General features: G+C 41.0%; 1 protein-coding gene across 1 annotated transcript; it reads left to right on the top strand.

The window, feature by feature from the left end:
- Nucleotides 1–1462: 1462 nt before the first annotated feature.
- Nucleotides 1463–16418, top strand: dgat1b (diacylglycerol O-acyltransferase 1b). Its single transcript, XM_069655908.1, has 17 exons — nucleotides 1463–1871; nucleotides 3467–3554; nucleotides 3669–3709; nucleotides 4106–4191; nucleotides 6942–6994; nucleotides 7390–7495; nucleotides 11070–11198; nucleotides 11520–11576; nucleotides 11664–11767; nucleotides 12079–12117; nucleotides 12293–12334; nucleotides 12606–12650; nucleotides 13077–13189; nucleotides 13577–13642; nucleotides 14052–14139; nucleotides 14266–14328; nucleotides 15505–16418. Exons 1-17 carry the CDS (start codon nucleotides 1630–1632, stop codon nucleotides 15652–15654), a joined length of 1512 nt encoding a protein of 503 aa, XP_069512009.1. The 5' UTR covers nucleotides 1463–1629; the 3' UTR covers nucleotides 15655–16418.
- The last annotated feature ends 4944 nt before the right edge of the window (nucleotides 16419–21362 follow it).

Genomic DNA, 21362 nt, shown 5'->3' with positions numbered 1-21362 from the left:
CAAAAGTGGCCAGCTGAGGCGGCAATTCTCATTGTGCAACACAAAACCATTGATGGACTGACCTATATCTGTGCCACTACTGTAATTAATTGGGGTGCTGAAAAAAATCGATTCATCTCATTCTTAATTTCTCCCATTCTGAATCGAATTTTCACCAGTGTGCAAACCGGCTGCATGCACTGTTTCCAGCTTCTGTTGCACACAGTTCCAGCAAAGAGCGTACCGGTCCTGGCTAGTCAGCCGCGCTGCTAACGTTAACTCAGCATCTGCAATGTACAGGGAAGCCTTCTCCGACGGCCACATTATAGCTCTTACATGTGATGCATGCACCTCTCAAGTCATTCGCGACATTCGCCGCTCATTACATCACGGATGCCTGGCAGCTCGAGTCTCGTATACAAACACGCACGAAAGCCACACAGCTGTGTACGTGAATCTGCAGTTGTCCACACAAAAGCTCAAAATCGATGTCTCAAAGAGCAGTCGAACAGTATTGTGTGAATCGAGAATCGATTTTGGATCAAATCCTGACTTTAAGAATCGAAATCGTGAGATATTGAAAAATTCACACCCCTAGTAATTAAACATCGGAAGTTGTCCATGTTCAAAGGGTGGAACCAGTGGAAAGGCCATGCAGTTTCCTAAATAGGAATACACGTAGCCTACTTATTATAGTGGCCATTGCTTAACAAACTAATATTGTCTCAGCACCATATTGTCAGACTTAGCTAAGATGTTAAGATGTTAGAGAAAAAGGGCACATGTCAGTGAAGTCTGTTGCCCCAACAACAAGGACTTTTACAAAGTTGTTTTAGTAGGATGAGGCTATTTGTTTAACTTTGCACATACAAAATATATGGAATTGCTCAACAGAAATATAGTGTGCCTTAAAAGTATTACTTTCAACCAGCAGCTTATCATTTCCATCCTGTTTCAAATCATGGAAACAGTAGTAAACTTCCCCTGAGGGCAATTTGCATATGCAAGTCTCAGAGGTGTGATGGTGCACTGCTGACAATGTTTAACATCATTACCAAACATCTTTCGCATCAACATGCCACAGTTTTATCTACGGAGTTTTCTTCACATTTTAACTCTCTGGAGATGCATATAAACTTCAGACCAAAATCCATAATGATTATTTGATAGAACTACAAGCTCCAGAACAGTCATTAAATGGACCTTGAGGTGTTACAGTTTGTCAACTGTTCTCTGCTTTTCTGTTCAGCTAGCATGCATGCATGAGATACACAGTGCCAAAAGAGGTAGCAGGCATTCAGTTCTATGTTCCTCAATTTTGGGAGGAGCCCAGTCTTGCAGGCTGGATGACAGCTAGTTCCTCATATCTTTCCTTTGAAAAAAGAAAACAATCAGGGTCTGACTCACCTCAGCGCGGGTTACAGTGTGCAAAAGTTACACTTCCAGTCTGCTGTCACTTCATGTGGCGTCATGAATACACACACCTACCACCATGTCAACAGCACGGAAATTTGAGCTTTGGGCGGATTGTTTAGCTTCACCTTCCCGTTCCCCTTCCCTCTCATGGGCTACTACGCCACTATGCTAGCGACAGTCATTGCCACAACTTTAGAAGTCAGCTTAAAGTAGGTTTGTAGCTGTTTTGTCTTCATGGGTGACACGGACACGAGCAGGGCCTGTGCTCTGAGAAGAAGGGCGACTTTCACGGCGTTGAAGAGCGCGAGTGTGCAGCCGGTTAACGGGAAGTCTGCAGCGGAGTATCAGAGCTCAGTGACCGCTGACATTAGCAGCTACAATGGCCAGGGAAAACTGGACTGTTTGCTGGAAACGGTCGGGTCGAAATCAAAGAGTCAGAAAAAGAAACGGAAGAGTGACTTAGGTGACCGACTAAGGTGAGTTACACAAGTAGGCTATTAAACTTTTACCTTTTGAGGAACGTTTGTTTGTTTTGTGAATTACTAACGTGAGGATTCAAACGGCCGACCACTGACGTCACATCTCCTGTGAACAAACATTTGAATGATAAACATCTTTTTTAGTTTCAGAAGAAACGTTAGCTTGTACGGTGGGACGGTACAGCAGGGTCGTTTAAGGTCGTCCTGAACTTTGTTTAGTTTTTTTATTGTCGCCCATTCATTCATTCATTCATACCTTGAGTCCCACTCTTTCAGTGCTGCTTGGCAGTATACCATAAACAAACACGTTGGCACACACGGCTAAGCATCATTGAGTGTTGAGTAAGACAGCTAACATGAGCCTTGTGGGCTGTTTCATTGATCAGGGGCGGATCTATCAGGGGCCTCATGAACAAGGCTGGCTTGTGGGCTTGGTTAATCTTATAATATCGAAGCAAACCCTGTAAGCTGATTAAGTACAAGCTACAAGATATTTTGTGTGCAAAAATATTATTAAAATGAGACCTTAAGTTTTCTGAGCCATTCCCACAACATTTTTATGATGAGACATTAGGCAATCTCTTCCAGATGGGCAGGAATTTGACTCCGCTTTTTCTTAACTCTCAAAGTACAGACCAGATGCAAATTGACACACTCCACTTAAGACTAGGACAAGTTTGACAAAGGTAACACTTAAAACACTAAAAACTAAAGCTACTGTATACAGGCCTATGAATACATAATTAGTGTTAGTGTTATTAGTGTAACAATGCAGCTTTTGAGGTAAAGAAGAGACGTGGGAAGTGAAATTATTTATAAAGTCCCCAAATGCTGTCCAAGGACATCACAGAGAAATATAAACATGAGAGATAAGATGGTCATATGAGCCACACACAGTACATTAACAATAATGTAGGTTGGTTAACAAAATGCCTGTCTGAAAAGGTATGTTTTTAACTGATGTTGGAAGACAACAGATTCAGCAAACTGCAAGGATGTGAGCACAGCTTTCCAAAGTTTATGTGTGATGGCCTGAAAAGCTCTATCACCGTGGGTCTCAAGGTTTGTACGTGGAACAGATAGCAAATATAGCATGTTTGACCTGAGGGAGCGAGTTGACAGGTAAGGGTGAATAAGTTCAGCCACATATTGCAGGGCCTGACCATGAAGAGATCCAAGTCAGTGTGACAATTTTAAACAGGATTTTAAATTAAACACAGAGCCACTTGTAATTATTTTTGTCTCTTATATTAGGAAATTTGTGTTATTACTATTTTTAAGCCTTTTTTCAATATTTTTAGAAATGATTAATAAGCTGAATGAGGGCCTGAAATGAGGGCCTCATTTTGGCCTGCAGGTAGCTTTTTGTTTTTTTCTCGTAGTATCTTTAGTCTTTCATTTTTTCTTCCTAAAACTGCCCGCAAAACTGCAGGTCTGTGTGCAGGTTAATAAAAGACATCAGTTTCTTTTTCCTACTTTTCATTATGCGAAATCAATATGATGCAAAAGTTTAATTGAAAATAAATAAATAAATCTTAAGCTCAATATATCCTTGATTGTTTCACACATATCCCTCACATATATTTCTGCAGCTGCCACAACACGCAGGAGTCCCTGCTGACTTCATCCAGTGGTTACAGCAACTACAGAGGAATCCTCAATTGGTGTGTGGTCATGCTGGTAAGACAAAAGTTTGCAGATGCATTTATTCGATTAAAAGCATAGAATAAAAGCAAAATCGAATGGAAATCCATGCAGGAGACAGTCGGATGAATGTGTTGCTTTGTGTTACAGGTGTTGAGTAATGCTCGCCTCTTCCTAGAAAACCTCTTAAGGTGAGTGTGTATGTTTGACAAAGTCCTGTCTTTTTAACGTAATCAATAAGCTATTACCTGCTATTTCAAGAGGCATTCTGTGTGCTTCCACCCAACATGTCATTCTTCAACAGAGACTCCTATGATACCATTGTGCTTTACCTGCACTCAGTATGATTAGGGTTAATGTTGGTAGTCACACCTGTGCTGTCTGTGCTCTTTCTGCTCTGACAAGTCAAACTGTCTTCTTACACCAGACTAAAAGTAATTGATTACACTTCTATCACCCATTCCATTTGTAATTTAAAGACAGTATATAGTTGTATAGTTTTTTATTAGCTTGATCTTCAATTTAAATCAATCCCTTTTTTAATTTGCCAGTTTCTTTCTCTTTTGTTTGCTCTGTTTGTTTGTCAGGTACGGTATCCTGGTGGACCCAATCCAAGTGATTTCCTTGTTTCTGAATGATCCATACAGCTGGCCAGCAGCATGCCTGCTGATTGGTAGGTAAACATTTCATCTGTCCAAAAAGTCACCTGCTAAAAAAGCACCTACACATAAATAAACATAACTTATTTTATTTAGATAAAACTTTGAGATACTTGCTTTATTTTATAATAACAGTTAAACCAAGAAGAACCTAGAAAAACTCCTAACCATGAAAGCCCGAAAAATATTATGGGACACCTTATCAGCAGATTCAACTTCCTGCACATGAGTACACACAGTTTATTTACCGATACACCTTTATCTGGCCATGTTGATACATTACACCAATGGACCAGGACAAGTTAAGATGAGTAGTGTCCTATTGTCACACTTCGTAACACAGTATAAAATGTTTTTCTGAACATGTAGTCTGATCTTCCTTATTACAAGTACACACTACATGAAAAGTATTTTTATATTGCAGTGGAAGTTCTGCAGTGGTGCAGCTCACAGTGTCTCTAGAGGGACAATCACCTGCCCTATTTACTGCACACTGTACTGTGCTGCAGAAAGAGGGAGAGAGGGAGAGAAACGGGGAGCAAGAGAGAAAATGAAGTGACAAGAGGTCTATGGAGAGGGTTGGGAAGAGGGGAGGAATGCAGAATTGAGAAAATAGAAGAAAGGAAATGAAAAGGAGGGAGAATAAAAGAGTGGGAAATAGAGAAAGAGAGATGGTGTACAGTGCTGCAGCTACAGAGGGCAAGAGAGAAGGGGGGGAGGGAGGATGGAGCTAAGGTAAATGACTGCACTGGGGATGGTTAAGACACAGGTGAGGAAGGGAGTCTGTTTGCAGTAGCATGGACGGTAAAGCAGCTCTTTTCCTGAGGGCATTCAGCAGCTCTAGAGTCACTGCAGCAACTTACGCACACACACACACAAATGTACTAGCATGGAGCAAATGAGAAGTCCATAATCTCAGACAGCCTACGAGCAAAAGGAGTAAAGTTTGGGGAAACAGCGGAGGAAGTTTTAAATGTAGGTAACTGACCTGCGAGCGACAGAAACAAAATCAAATGTACAGAAGTGAGAGGTGAAAGACGAACCTTGTGTCTAACAGCTGCTCAGTGCTGCTGTTTGTGTCTGTTTGATGCTCGTGTGGGCTCAGTGCTGGATGACCTTTTTTTTCAGTGAGGGAACTAATGCTGAAATTTTATTGAAAACCATAACGTGCATGTTGCTCTTATCTGCATATTCTCTGAAAAGTCGTCTCTGCTGAATTTCCATCCGTTTAAAATAGTTCCAGAGAGGAAATGACAGTTAGTTGCTTTCTGGGCTGTAGTTGTGAGATAAACGCCTAAATACAGAATCTCCTGTTGAGGATAATGAGCATCTCTGCAGAAAGCCAGATGCAGTGAGCCTTACTTTATCCAACTCTAACTGCAAATTATGACACGTTAAAAACAATGTTTTACTTGTGCATGATTCACTTGATTTATAGACAAATCTAGTTTCATCAGATGAAAAAGATTTTAGCTTGAAAGGTATTTGTTCCCTTCCTCTTACAGATTTGTTGTCTGCATTGATGGCAGGGTGATGAAATCTGACAGTTGACAGTTGCTCTCTCTAGGTTTAAAGGATCAACATGCTAACGCACCGCTAAGGCCTTAAAATGGAACAATTGTTGCAGTTATGTGCCATTAATGTTGCTCAGGCTAGTCGAGTCAAGTTAAGGGGTTATCAACATACCAGAAGTTTCCTTAAGTTTATTCAGTAGTGCGTTAAAACTGGCACTGCTACCAGATGTACAACAGAAATAATCCACAGGTTAGCATAATTTGCTTTACACAGAATCAGGCCTAGTGGCAGATTGGTGCATAATAAAATGTGCTTTAAAGAAAACGGCTTTAGGCTCAAATATTTTCACCACTGTTTCTCTAAAATGTGCAAATAAATTATTTCCTTTTCTAAATTTATAACCGTCTTCTTGCAGGCGACTGAATATAGAAACAGTGGATTATAAAATGTGTGGGATTGTGTGCGTGTGCACGCACGCACACACACACACTTGTTTTGTCCCCAAACTATCGAGCAGTTGGTGTATGCTGTGAAACACATATGCTCTGTTAGTGCTGCCTCATTTCTTTCATCAGGTGCTGCTGTGTAATCATGTGAGAGACTGTGTGTGTGTCACAGCGTGTTTTATGTGTGAGAGGGCAGGGTCTTTTTCAGAAGCTGAAAATGTCATTCATTCAAACACTCAATTTGAGCTCAAACCAGGACAAACATTAGACTTTATTAATATCTAAATATTTCAGTCCCATTTTTTACATTTATGGTCGATGCAAAATGTGGTCTTTCCTGACCTGCTCAGGAAAATGCAGCTTATTTCTAAGCGTATGCGAGAAGCTTTTTCATCCAGTTTGGTTAGCTTCATGTTTTCAATACAATGAAGTGGTCATGTTTACCTTACTTTAGGTCCTAGCCGAAAGAAGCCTTTCAGAACTACAGACATTGACAAATGATCAGCTTGAAAAGAGTAGAAAACATTTTTAGACTTTGCAGAAGTTCTTCACCAAACAGCAACACAGTGCAGCATAATAAAGTCATAGCAGTTGCCTCAGGGACTTCATAGTTAGATCTATTAGGACAATGACAGCCTTGCACTATTATTAGCCACAAGAGAAGATTCATACCAGCTTGTAAAGAAATATTTTCATTTTCAGAGATTAATATTCAGACCCTTCAGAAGCGGGCCTGCTGGGAAATACGCTAACACGGTCTGTTTTACCGGAGCTGACATGAATCTCTCGTTGTGTTTTGACAGTGTCCAACGTCTTCGTCCTGGGGGCTCTCTACACAGAGAGGCAGCTGTCCAAGGTGAGTGGAGAAGCCTCTGCTTTTACTCAAACATCAGAGCGGAGGGTTTTAACTGAACTGTTGAATTGGGAGCACTTTCACGACCCTCAGGAGGGATTATTTTTCTAAAACTGTTCTCTAAAACTGACCCTTCCCCAGTCGCCTCTGCAAATGTTCAATTGGTAAATGAGAAATTAGTTTCACCATCTGCGTGCAGGGCATTTTCAGCTCAGCTCTGTCTGTTTGGCATGAATATGGAACATCATGAGCTTTTTAAAAACTTTAACAGGCCGCCATAACTCAGAATTAGGCTCTGTTCAAACACAGAAAAAATAATGGAAGTGGTGTTTGAAAGAAGGACAACTTACTGTCTTTAAGATTTCAAGTATTAACCCTTTCTTTCTCTGTCTGCACAGGGTTCATTCAGTGAACTGGTGGGGTTTCTGATCCACTGCATTAACCACACAATCATGCTAACATTCCCTGCTGCAGTGGTCCTGTTGGTGCCCTCCGTGTCCCCAGGTAAAATGTTTAACTGTCATTAAAAACACCATCCCTGCTTCCACCTACGTATACATAACCGAGATAAAAAGCTGACTGAATTATTAGCATCGCTTACACAGCCAAACTATTATCAGTTTATTGGTAGTTAACAATGTTCCCATGTGTGTAAAACAGTATGTAATGTAACTGCGGTGATGATTCAGAGGACATTCATCTCCTTACCCTTCAGAGAAACAGTCGACCAGTTTCATAGTGCAGTAAAAAATACCTCTTATACGGAGTCATAATTGGAGACGGTTAGCGGTAATGGACCAGTTGGTCATGACTGGATTATTTCCAGCTGGCTCTGAGCAGAGAGGGGAAGGGAGGAGAGGGGAGGAAAAGACAGTCGAGGAGAAGAGAGGAGAGGAAAGGGAATAAGAGGAGAGGAGAGGAGAGGAAGGGGCCAAAGTAGGCGGGGTTTGCAGTAAAAGGGTCATCCAAGGGTCAGCTTGTTGTGTCTTCATCAGGCTACCTGACAGGAAACATGGCTGCCATACAATTCAACTAAATTAGCACTTTACACAACATGATACACCTGCAAAGTCTGTAAGTGATTCATTTGAATAATATAGATATATATATTTTTAATTATAAGTTGCCTTCTTTTTAAAAACAACAGATCTTCCCATCCACTACAATGTTATTCTTCTTTTAGTAATTGACTAAAAATAGCCAGAAGCACATAGTAGCGTCATGTCAAAAATAACCTCCTCACCTGATGTAGAAAATGTACCAAAAAGAATAATGACTTGTAAAAGTAAAATGTAGGGCCTCTACCGGGGAGACGTATTTAGAAAATAAGGACATAATGAAGTGGAAAATGTAAAATATTTCACCACCAAGGTCACATTTGTCACCTAACCAACAAACGTCCCACAGTAGGAGGGATTCACACCGTTAACATAATAAATGAAGCTCCGAGTTTGGCAGAGGTTCAGTCCTTCATTCTTCAAGCTTCAGGTGTGGCACCTCAAACCTGACTTGGATCATGAGACAGAGTTTTTAGTCTTGTTTGGCGCTCATTATAATATTTATTTGGTTGTTTTAGTTCTCCTCTCCTCTCATCTGTTCTCTCACTAGGAGGTGAAGGAGTAAAGGAGTTAGTCCATCTGTCTGTCTGTTCTCCTCTCTGCGCTGCTGTTCACACAGGAAGGGCAATGACAGAGGGCAGGTGTGTGTGTGTGTGTACGGATAGATGTGTGTGTGTGTGTGTGTGTATAAGGGAAGCTATTGCATTTACACACAGCTTACACAACCGACAGTCAGCCATTGTACGTGAAGCAGAATGAAGGATCTGATATCGAGCTTCATTACATTTCCTTTCTTTGTATCATGTCATTATATCCTTTACTGCACAAGTCTGCTGCAAGTCATGTCTGGCTGCAGAATAAAACATGAAATATATGTGGGTGTGTATCATACAGAACCAGCTATAGCCTTTTGTTGCACTTCATTATATGATGCAGTGCAATAAGATACAACTTAAGCCAAACAAAACAATTAAAACACACAATCTTATCATGGTAATGATCCCAATGGCTTCTTGGTTATATGATTGACAGATTTACTGATCAATCAGATGATTTAGGGCCACATACTGTGTGTACTTTACACACTTATAGGAGCAATTCTCCCCTGTAAAAAGCCTCTGTCAGTCAAAGCTGGTGTTCTCTGTAATCGATAGAAGCAATAATATTTGAAATTGGCACCATAGCTGTGGAGAAAGTCGTACAAACAGCTCGTGGTTTCGCCCATTCTACATTCCTACAACACCCAGCGTGCATTGCACCCCTCCCTATGAAAGGAACGGCCCAGCGAGAGACGCAGGAATGAAATACTACCATTTTCGCTTCAGGCAACGGCTCAGAGCGGTACAGAATCCAAAATACGACGAGAATATACCGGTGGACCGCTGAAAAATCTTCAGGTCTGCAGTCTACATTTCAAACCTGACGATTTTGAACGAGACATGACATCGGAGGCGGGCGTCCTAGATTGAGGAAGTGTAGTTTAGCGAGCTCCCTGGCCTCCGCCAGATGACGCTTTATGCGTAGTCTGGTGGAGGTTTTCCAGGGCCCATTGGAGAAGCGGATAGCGTCCTCCAAAGGCATAGCATAATGGCATTAGCTCCCCATAATAGCATGACAGGACTGAGGTTGAAAATTGGCGAAGTGGCCCTTTAAAAACTGTGCTTATGATGCATTCAGCCATTGTGCATTAAGTATAAACCATCTTTTTAATGGAGTTCTCTGTCTTAAAGCTCGGTTATGCACAAACTAAGAGCTTGCTGATGCTCCTGATGCAACAGTTAAAAGAGTGGAACAAGTTAATAAGGTGGGAACACAATCTTTGCACAGCCTTATGCACTCTAATGTAAGAAAAACACCCTTTTCAGTAGTGAAACTGTAATGAAAGCACCGCAGAATAATTCCCTCAGGTGGTATCACTTTAATACAATATCGTTTTAGATTTCTATCTGATTTCCAAGCTGAGATAATTACCCATCATGCACAGGCTTGAAAACAAGTTATGTTAAAGAGCATTTGAGGTAAATACAGAGGCTGTTGTGTTACCTGACTGAGCTGAGCCTGGCATCTCTAGTGGCAGAACGAGTTCTGATCAAAGCCCTCCCAGAAGAGGAGACACAGCTAACTACAGAAACAGTGTGTTGATTTGAATCTGGGACTCATGCCACACCCAGTCTCAGCGGTTATCGGGTCTGGTGACAGGAAAACACAACCTTACTGAGACTTTAAAAATGAATGTGGGTGGCTGTGATATTGCAGACCACTTCCTGATTTTGATCGGTGAGTTGGTGATGATTGTCACCTCTCATATGTTGTTCCACCTCTCTGTGTTTGGACCTACTGGAGCTGTCTTGTAGCCAATCTAGTGCTCTAGGAGCCACATAGAGGCAGAGAGACAGATGGTTAATGGATCAGATCTGCTGTGGTTTGATGCCAGGTGTGCTGACCTCCACCTCACCCTGTTGGCAGATTGATTTTGTGTGTTTGTGCACATATATGAGTGTGTGGGTATACGCTCATAGGTGTGTGTTCAGTCTGATCCTTCTCTGTCAGACATATGGTGACTTTTGCAGAGGAGGAAAACTGCTCAGTTGGCCTGTTCTTGTGTTTGTTTGTAACTAAAAGCTTTCAAATGAGTTAATTAAAGTAACATTAAATCAGAGGAACGTTGATTTATGAGCATACACACACCCAGAGAAGCACAGTGGTAAACATGGTGTCTGTACTGTACAATAACGTCCTTGGCGCAGTTAGACTCCTCTCATACTTTAATTTGAGATTAATTTCACTGGACTTGTTTTGCAATTTGTTCAAGATCAAATGGTGACCTCTCTTTCTCTCTTTCTCTTCTTTCTAAATCCTCCCCTTTTCTCTCCCTCCATCCTCTATTCTGCTCACTTTCTCCTCATTTCTCTCTTTCCCCCTTTTCCTCACTATTTCTCATAATAACATGAGATGTTTTCACAATACAGCTTCATCCACACTACCATGTTAACCATCATCGTTCTCTTTCTCTCTGTCAGTTGGAGGCGCTTTCGTTCTTAGTACTTACACCATCCTCTTCCTGAAGCTGTACTCCTATAAGGACGTCAACCTGTGGTGCAGAGAGCTGAGCGCCGTCAAGACCAAGAAACTGACCAGGTCTCTGTCCTGTAAGTCACAAACACACATGTGCACGAACATTTGAGACATACTTATATATATATTCTCTGCACATTAAAGGTCTGTTAAGATTTTGCTGTTACAGTGACATCTAATGGCAGAAACGTGTTACTGCAACGTGTGGATAAAATGGAAGTTTGACAGTTTAGCAGCATACAGAAGTTTCACAGTACTGTGTGGAAATGTTGGTTATGTCACAGGAACTTTTCATATGTCAACATCCTCTCATGATTGCCATTATTTCGATAAAATACAATGTCAACTCACACATACTTTCCAATCTCATGTTTGTTTATCTGTTCTGCCCACAGGTCCCTCAGGACAGCACTCCAGTAAAGTTTGTTATCCCGGCAACCTCACCATCAGAGGTAAACAAAGACATGTCCAGTGTTTTTATGGAACTTAAGCCTTTTTTTTTAGATTATTAACTAATCATGACCTCTCCATCTCTGTAGACATGTACTACTTTGTCTTTGCGCCAACTCTGTGCTACGAGCTCAACTTCCCTCGCTCCCCTAAGATTCGCATCGGCTTCCTGCTGAGGAGGCTGGTTGAGATGGTGAGGAATCAGCTTGAAAAAATTGCCTTTAGCTAAGCTGTATGTTAAAGTAGTGATCAATCTAAGTGCATGGAATGTTATCTAAAAGCCTTTTTGTGGATACTCCCACATTTTCACAACCATCTCATAACAAGTACCTCAGAGGAAGTCCTTCTGTGCAGCTGTTGAGAACGTAATGTTTTGCATGATGGTGAAGAGGATGATGAATAATTTTAATTTTGTTGTTTCTTATTTCTCTGCCAAGTTTTGGTAATTGTTTGATTCTGTGAAATCATGTCACTCACACATTTGATTTATGTCTTCATCTCCAGATGTTCTTCACAGAGATGTTAGTTGGCCTCACTCAACAGGTACAGCCTCATAATGTCAACCCAAACTGACGTGTTTAACATTATTTATCTGCTCATTCACAACTTACATTTTTAAATGTAACATGATAACAAGAAGCCAAGATGTAAAATTCGTAGTTTACAGCTTGTGTCTGAAGAAATGGCCTAATTCTGCACTTTAATTTCTTTATCTCAGTGGATGATTCCCATCATACAAAGTTCCATGAAGCCACTTGAGGTAGGTAATGTAAAATGACAGTAAAGCTAATACTGCAATACTACTGAACGCCAGGTTTCACACAGTTCACACGCTTTGTGACGCAGTCTCAGCAGGCCTGAGAGAGCTCACTGAGTCGTTTCAGACAGAGGCTGTATGAGGGTCTGCACAGAGCAGTGTGAGAAAACTGATCAGTTTGTTTAACTGATGCTAAGCTACTCTGAAATATGAAGCTTGGAATTAGCATAATACCCCACCTTTAATGTATGGCTCTCGCTCCTTTCCTCTGTAGGACATGGATCTGTCCAGGATGACTGAGAGGCTTCTAAGATTAGCTGTGAGTACAAACAAAACAAATCACTACATGTAGAAGATATTACTAATGTTTGTTATCATGCTTGCTGTAAGTTGATGACAACCTATGTTGAAAACAGTAGTGTCGATAATCACACGATCTAAAGGTCATAGAGACTATTTTCATCTCTTTTGTTTTGCATTTAAAATATGAATTCATCGTTCATTCAACATTCATGAAAACAGCAACTCACTTTTCTTTGATATCTTTCCAAATGTTAGAAAAATACACAAGGCGTTCTGTACATTGTCATGTATACCATGGTTATTTTTTACCTAACATCTCACCATGACTGATTGATATCATGGAAAGCATGGATGGGAAACCTGTTCGAGTTCTGCATCAGACTTTAATTGTAGTTGTCTCACTGTCGTATATTTGTCCTCCCTTTCTTTAACCCACCTCCAGGTTCCCAATCACCTGCTGTGGCTGATGTTCTTCTACTGGTTCTTCCACTCGTCTCTGAATTTCAGCGCTGAGCTGCTGCGCTTTGGAGACCGACAGTTTTACAATGACTGGTGGTAAGTCTCTGTTTGCAGGTTTGTGCTGTGTATGGATTTTATGAGGTGTGCTGGACTTTGTATGACTTCTGTGTCTGTACAGTTCAGAGAAGCTGCATGTACTTGCATGTGTGTGCGTGGGAATGGATTTGCGTCCAGGTGCACACATGATGCACACGTGTATGTCAGCATGTGTGGAGGATATTGGTCATTCGTAGAGCAAAATGAGTACATCTACATGCATTACTATATGTAGTGTAGCTTTGCTAAATGAGTAAATCAATTTAATCACTCTTCCTGTCTGACAGTTAAGATTTTAACTTTCTTCATGTTCATCAATATTGATCAAACAGCCTTAAATCCATTATTAAGACCGTGTACTGCTTCTGTTATTCACTCTTCTTTCAGGAACTCTGAGACGGTGACATATTTCTGGCAGAACTGGAACATCCCCGTACACAAGTGGTGTCTGCGGTGAGTTATTCAAACACTAACGCACTGAGAGGGAGCAATGAAATTTATAGAACTGAACAAGGCTTAACAAGGCACAGCGATGTATTTTGGGGAAATTGATTCTTCTGGCTGTGAGAGAGTAAGTGGTAGTAATAAATACAGCGCCTGCAGCCAGCTCCGCATTCAGTAACTCAGCGGCAGGAGCAAAAACCCAGCGAGGTTATATTCAACAAGACAGAATAAATGAAATGCTATTTAAAGGGTTTAAAGCCTGTTCACTTTGTGTTTCTGTCAGGTAGGGAGACTTACAGCACAGAGGGGAGTTAACATACAGAGTTTAACATTAGAAACATACTAAATAACTGACAGAGTCTTTATCAGTGGAGCTCTTGTTACCTATTTCAACACATGTTCTTTTGACTGCTTTCAGCCACTTTTACAAGCCGCTGCTGAGGAGAGGATTCAGTAAAATGGTCAGCCAATCAGCCGTCTTCTTCCTGTCAGCTTTCTTTCATGAGGTAAGAACGTAATACACATAAAATACTCTGCATCCAAGGTCTTCAATGTCCTCAAAATTCTTTCCTGTAAGTGTTCCTGTGCAAATTGTCTGATAATGTTTGCCTCCCTGTGTGTTCCTGTGTTAGTACTTGGTGAGCATTCCTCTCAGGATGTTCAGACTTTGGGCCTTCATGGGCATGATGGCACAGGTGAGAATCAACACTGACCAAAACAAACCTCACAATTTAAGAAAATCCTCTTTATCACACTAAAAATTATAACTGACAATTTAATGATGTTCCTTTTGACTCCTACGGGATGTGTTAAAAAGTTATTTGGTCTAAAGTGTTCTGGTTTCTGTTTGTGCTACGCTTGTAGTCCAAGTAATATTGACCAATCACATATCAGCAGGCTGCGACTTGTGCAGGAAAAACAGTCTGTGTGGAGAGCAAAAGCAGGCGGAACGTAATGCGCCACAATGACATCCCGGCTCCCATCAGTGTCTTCTGACAATGATTTCTCTATAAACAGACATCTGTAGCAAGTTCTGCTAACAATCCGTTCTAGAACAAAAATTCAACTTGAGAGAAATTCCCTTGACGCTGTGTCATGAAAGCCATTCAGCGTTTAGATTTCCCGACTTCCTCGAATGCACCAGAAATGATCGAACTGACCTTCGTTCAACAAACGAGCATTTTAAAAGTAGTTTTCTTCTCCTCTTGAAGACAGTCCTGATGAAGCTTCATTTGAACTTTTTACTAATCTGCATCATCATATTAATTCAGCAAACTTAAAATCTGTTAATTAAAGTAAATCACAAGAAAAAACGGTTTCTTATTCAGGTTCATACCGCTGAAGTTAGCCAGAGTGAAGTCTCTGTGTAACTGACTGTTTACAGTGAAACTGAAACTCAGCAGAAACAGATGAACGGCTGCTCTTCTGGGGGATTTAATGAACCAAGGTTTGTTTTGCTGCCGTATCTAGAGGGTAAACATTGTAAACGATGCAGCATGCGGAAAAGGAAGTCTTGACTGGAAGTTGTTTATCGCTCACCATTGGCTAAAGCGGACACTCCCGACAGGTTCGAAGTTGTCCCCAGAGACTATATCGTCTCAGACGATAGCTGATGGGTTCTGAGATTGGTATCAATTTAACTCAATTCAAACCTCATTAGCATAAGAGGTCATATCTGATGTATCATGGGGGATATTTTAGAACAATATGCAACATAAAAGTCTTTTGATCTTAGCTGACTTTGTTGGTTTATGATTCATTAAAGTGTGCCGAGTCATAAAGCTCAGGCAACAGAAAATGTGAGACACTAATTATTCATTAAAAGCCTCTGTGTGTAATTAATTTCCATTGCTATGTCTCTTTCTCATTAGCTTCCACTAGCCTGGTTTGTTGGTAACTTCCTGCGCGGTAACTACGGCAACGCAGCAGTCTGGATCTCCATCATCATTGGTCAGCCATTCGCCGTCCTGATGTACGTCCACGACTATTACGTCCTGCACTACAGACAGGAGGCTGACTGATAAACACACAGGCTTCACTAGTGTCCAGCGGAGGTGACAGGTATCGAACCGTACGCGTCGGCGTGAACTGATTTTAATGTTTACATCAGGCATCTTTGTCATTGCATCTTCCTGCTGGGAAAATTCCTCAAGCTAGGATAGAGAAAGATAAACAGATATAGAATATTTTGATATTTAAAGTAGAGAAAAATGTTGCAGCTTCTCACTCAGGAGATCTTTATTCCAGCGTCTTTTTAAAACCTCTGACTGTCAGTTAACCCAGAAAACTGCTGTATCTGGTACTTTAAAAGCCTTTCAGAAAAAGTTTTGTGTTTGTTCAGCTGTGTGCGTGGACAGTGTAATGACAGTTGCTGAATTTAATCTATTATAAAGTTGACAAAATGATTAAGGTACTTTGGTAAAAGTTGTATTAGAGTTGTATTGTTCCCTTTCTGGGAGCAAAAGGGGCTTCAATGTGTCCGGCTTCACTGTGAGATGGAACACCACTAGAAAAAATGAATGTACTCTGGTAGCTTTTTATTCAAGTACAGTTTATATATTTTATGATGTTTTAAGACCTGCATTCCTGTATGTTATCTTTTAAATTGAAGTGCCATTGCAGTGATTCAGCAGGTTTCCACTTCAAACAAGAGATCGTATGCAAAAGTCACTGAATTAGCGTGCTCTTATGTCATGCTATCAAATTAGGCAGCTGCACCTTAATAATGTCAAATGGTTTTTTGAAGTTTGTGATGGAAAATAAACATTTAAAGAGTTCAAATAAAGTCTTATTAACTGTCTTTTATTTTGTGTTGATGCTTATCAGTTGAAGCTTAAAGATTAAATGCTACATATCTTTTTTCACATGATCCTTTACATGTTGCTGAATGATCAACAGGTTACAGATCGGAATCCCTGACCTACATACAGGAAAGTGGGTCAAACATTTGTGATACAAAAAAACTGAAGGAAAAGCGCTGGTTCCTGTCACTCCTGTCTTGGTGAAACTCTGCAACGTGTTAAAAATAATCCAGATGTGAATGTTATGTTTCCCATTTTCCACCAGAACTTTTCAATGTACTTATCTCCAGTCCAATGTTAGAGATTTACACACATGTCAGACTCTAAACAGAGGGACAGTATGTCTTGTCTCCGTCTTTACTAATAAATGTATGTCTTATGTCACATCACAGGGAAAGAGACCGTGTTTACACATTTCTAGGACAGAACTGTTGAGTAAAGTGCAGCGCATTCATAATTCAAAGACTTTGTCTCTGACTGTGACTAAGCCTCATTTGACTGCAGAAACCCAGCCGTGCTAACTATTCTCATTCTTGTAGTTTTACTTTCCATCAGCTGCTGATTGTATACTAATATTATAACTCTAACTATAAAACAACTCTAACTATATAACTGACGCTATAAGTGTTTAACTTCTGTAATCAACCCAAAAGTAGGAAAGTACAAATGTGTGTTGCTGTTGTTCTTCTGCTGTTGGTCTCTAAAGCAGGTCGACAATCCACACGATCTTTTTGATGCTTCTTTACCAACGGTATATTTCTTCCTGCGATGTTGGTTAAACATTTAAACGGATGATATTTAATCAAAAGCTTTTTTCCCCTATGATGGTCCTAGTTCACATTATAATCAGTTTAAAGTGAGTTTGGCCGTGGTAAATGACCTCCCTGTGTCTCTCTGCTGTGTCCATATAAAGTCGGGTTTCATTCCCCCTTTCTATATATTATGTTTCAGCTATATTCATCATGATAAGTCGACCTACCTGGCTTAATATCATATTTAAGATGGTGAAAACATATTTTAACAAGTCAGTGTGTGTGTGTGCACTCCGGTCTCCTCGAAATTACTTCAAAGTAAGGCGTGCGTGCGTGCGTGCGTGCGTGCGTGCGTGCGTGCGTGCGTGCGTGCGTGTGTGTGTGAGGAGAGGGCTGTGAACCTGTGTTTTGTCAGGTTGACAGGAATTAAACAGCCAGTCTGAAGGAAATCACCGTTTCTGTAGGTGTGTGTGCGTGTGTGCTGTGCGAGTGTGACATTCAGTTAAACAATCATCAGCAGGGATTAGAGCGTAGATGTGAAAGGGGACATGGATTTGCAGTTTAAAAGAAAGTTAGTTCAACATTATTTAAACCTTCAATTCTTTATTTGTCTTCTTTTTTTGGATTCCTAGAATTAAAACGAAGTAATTGCACAAAAAGGGTCCTGAACCACTGTTGTGGAGAAGCTGTAAAAGCTAGTCTTGGACCTTTTTTTTTAGCATGTTAGCGGCTATGTTGGGACCCGCTTGAAACAACCACATTTCCTGAGGATATGCCGTCTGTGCTGTAATGAGGTGATTTATTTTGTTAGTTAAAAAACCAAAGACAGCACTCTCAGCATCACAATAAGGTGTTTTCTATACTTCACAGCTCACTCAAGCCCCAGTCTGCGCGGGAGGAGGTGGCCAAGCGATGTCTTTGTACTTGCATCTCAACAAGAGGGATATGTGCAATTATTTGCCCAAGCAATCGATTCCTCACATCTGTCCTCCTCCTGAAGAAAACCAACACCAGCACCCAAAAGTGAGCTTTCGCTGCAGGACAGCTGTAATCCTCCATCTATCCCCCTCTAATTCCTGACAAATAAACCATCAGAGGATGGGGAAGGAGAGGGGGAGAGGAGTAAAAGGTGCAGAAACCGCGTCATGTCATTCTCCATCATCAATATTCAGACTGCTGCTGACACACACAAAGTTTTCCCCTAGTTGAAGTCGCACATACAGTATAAGCATCTCTGCACACAAACATGTCGTATGATACTTTATTAATTTCTTCCTATCCCCCTCTCCCTCCCTCCCTCCCTCCCTCCCTCCCTCTCTGTCCCCATCCTGCACCTCCTCTTTGTCCTCAGTAACAGGTTGATCCATGGCTCTTCTCCTGACATCCGTTATTCCGGATCTTTCCACGGAACACTGACAAGCTGTGAGTGATGATGATCCTGCAGACAGGAAACCAGGAGAAGCAAACCTGTCTCATTCTGTTAGATGGATGAGGCGTAGGTGCAGGTACACGTCATACAGACACAGACTTGGACAACTTTTAAGTCATGCATGTGTGATCCATACAGTCACATGATACAGAAAACAATTACAGTGTATAAAAAACATACCCTCATTTAAACCCACATGATACAAACATTTTCAGGCAGCAGGAAGTAGAAGGGAGAAAACTTTGTGTTTCTTCTTCTGTCTCCTCCTGCAATATCATCCGATTCGATTTAGCAGAAACCATTTTAATCATCTTATTTCCTCTTTAGGTAAAAACAAGTGTCAGGATGAAAAGAGCCTCAAATGACTTGTCAAATCTGATTTTATTGTGTAGTTTGAGCTCGGCAGAGAGTGATGAAAAAGATGTTTTCAGGTTTAAGAGTCTGTGTTCTCACTGGTGTTGATGAGAGATTCTTCTTCATCTTCCAGCTCAATCCCAAGCATCACTCATCATTCATACTAACATTTATCATAAAATACAGATCTGGGTTGCCCAAATCCCTCCTCCCCCTTATAGAAGACAGGTCATTTACTAGCATGCTGTTTCAAATCAAAGAGATGTACAGTAGATTTATGAAACATGCTGTTGATTTTCCCTAATGATTAAAAGGTAATTTGTTATAAATCCACATGTAGAGCTCTAACTGAAATTATCATTTGTTGCCTTAAAAAAACACCCTTCAATTTGCTGTCATTACTGAAAGTGGACTGTATTTTATAGCGTCTCGTGCCCATTCAAAGCTGCTTTTACACTACATGTAACACACACTGATGGCAGAGGCTGCTACACAAAGTGACCAACTGTCAGTCAGTCGTCACATTCCATTGGGAGCAATTTGGGGTTCGGTGTCTTGCCCAAGGACACTTTGACATGTAGAGTGAGGGGGCTGGGGATCGAACCACCAACCTTCTGATTGAAAGATGACCGACTCTGCCACTGAGCCACATCACTGATGATGTTGTTTTACGGGTGTAATTGTATTACATAGATTATATATATAAGATTAACAAGGTTTTCTTGTCTTGACCCAAAGAATGTTTCGATCTGCTCGGGTGACTTGCTGTACTTCCATGAGAACACTTGCAGCAATGAGAAAAACTATGTGAAAGAATATGAATGAAAAACTTCTACTGTCTTTATTTCACGTGAGGGAACATGCAGAACTTTCACTGTATGTCTTTCACAGGAGTCCATTTATTCTAAACCTTATTCATAAACATATGTACTGGTTTGAAAAAGGACTTAGACAGTTTGTCCCATATTAAATATATGTGTTATGCTCGTGATGTGTGCCGGAGGATATCTGGTGTGTCCATACAGTAGTGCAAGTGTGCTCTAACACTCATGTGTGTGTGTGTGTGTGTGTGTGTGCATACTGTACATGGGCATGCATGTGTGTGTCCGTGCAGAATGTAAACACTTACTAAGACTTCCTGTGTGAAGGCCAAACTAAGGGGAGACTTAGAGTAAGAGGGAGGGACGTAGAAAAGGCAGTCATTGAGGACAGAGAGAGAGACTGAAAATGATGCTAACAGGGAGAGAAATATAAGAAGAGTAGAGGAAACACTTTGAAAGGAGTGAGATTTACAATAATAGAGGGGAGCAGACGATCTGAGGATGTCTCAGAAATGTGGAGACAAAACAACAAACTGATTAACATCACGCAGGCTGACTAAATGACGGGATGCCTCCTGATTCCCAGATCCCAAGAAGTGTGTTGATATCCACAGCATGACTGGAGAGTCTGAGAGGAGACACACAGCTGACACGCTGACAAGAGAGAGGAAATTCTTGCTGAAATACTGAAGCGCTCCAGACCGAATCGCTACTGACGCAAGTGGAGGTGCCGAGATGATACGGAGGTGCACAGGTCACTGAAAGTTGAAGCATCCTTGCTGGGAAACGATCCAGCATCACCTGTTTGGACACCGAATAAGGATCTGTGGATTAAGACGGACATGAGGACACTCCAACTTCATCAGAGAAAGAGTTGACTCGTCTTTTGTAAGTCTGCTGTTTCTTTTTCTCTAGAGTTCTCAGTATTTGGGTTTTTAAAAGAGAGGGAAAGGAAATTAAGTATTACAGTTATGATTCATGTTGGACGCCGAACCGTAGAAATGCAACTGCAGAGGTTAAACTGGGGCAAGACTAGTCCTTGCCACAAGTTAATTCAGTGTGCACAATGTTAGAAGTGCATAATCGTCACATTTAATAGACTGAATAACAAGAAAAATAATCCACTTATGAGATTTTACATACGAAAGTTATTGTCAAACAAAGTAGGGTGTTTAAAGATGCTCCATCCCAGAGCATGTTTGTGAGCACATGAAAAGGCCCCATGTGACTCTTTATTGCAAATACAAGTACAAGTATCGGCAAGATTACTGTGGCAACAAAATGCTCTGTTTGCCTGGAGGGACTATTTTCTGTGAAGCTATAATTTGATGGTGGACAGCATGTGATCTGTATTCCAATATCTCCCCCTCTCCCTTTCTCACAATAGTAGCCATGCACACGCACACACACACACACACACATTCACTCCACCACCCAAACCGGGCTCCCACGCTGCTGGAATTTATTTGGACAGTGTTATTTGTGATCCGCCTGTGGGCCCTCTGCTCTCCTCTCAGTATCACTTTACAGTCATTACATCAGCACAGTCTTTGATGTTAAAAGAGGAAGAGC

This window comes from Semicossyphus pulcher, unplaced genomic scaffold (genome assembly GCF_022749685.1).
Source record: "Semicossyphus pulcher isolate SPU_LCO1_2020_fin unplaced genomic scaffold, fSemPul1.0.p SCAF_9, whole genome shotgun sequence".
Classification (NCBI taxonomy): domain Eukaryota; kingdom Metazoa; phylum Chordata; class Actinopteri; order Labriformes; family Labridae; genus Semicossyphus; species Semicossyphus pulcher.
The sequence above is the reverse complement of the archived record's forward strand: the minus strand, read 5'-3'. Positions and strand labels throughout refer to the sequence as shown.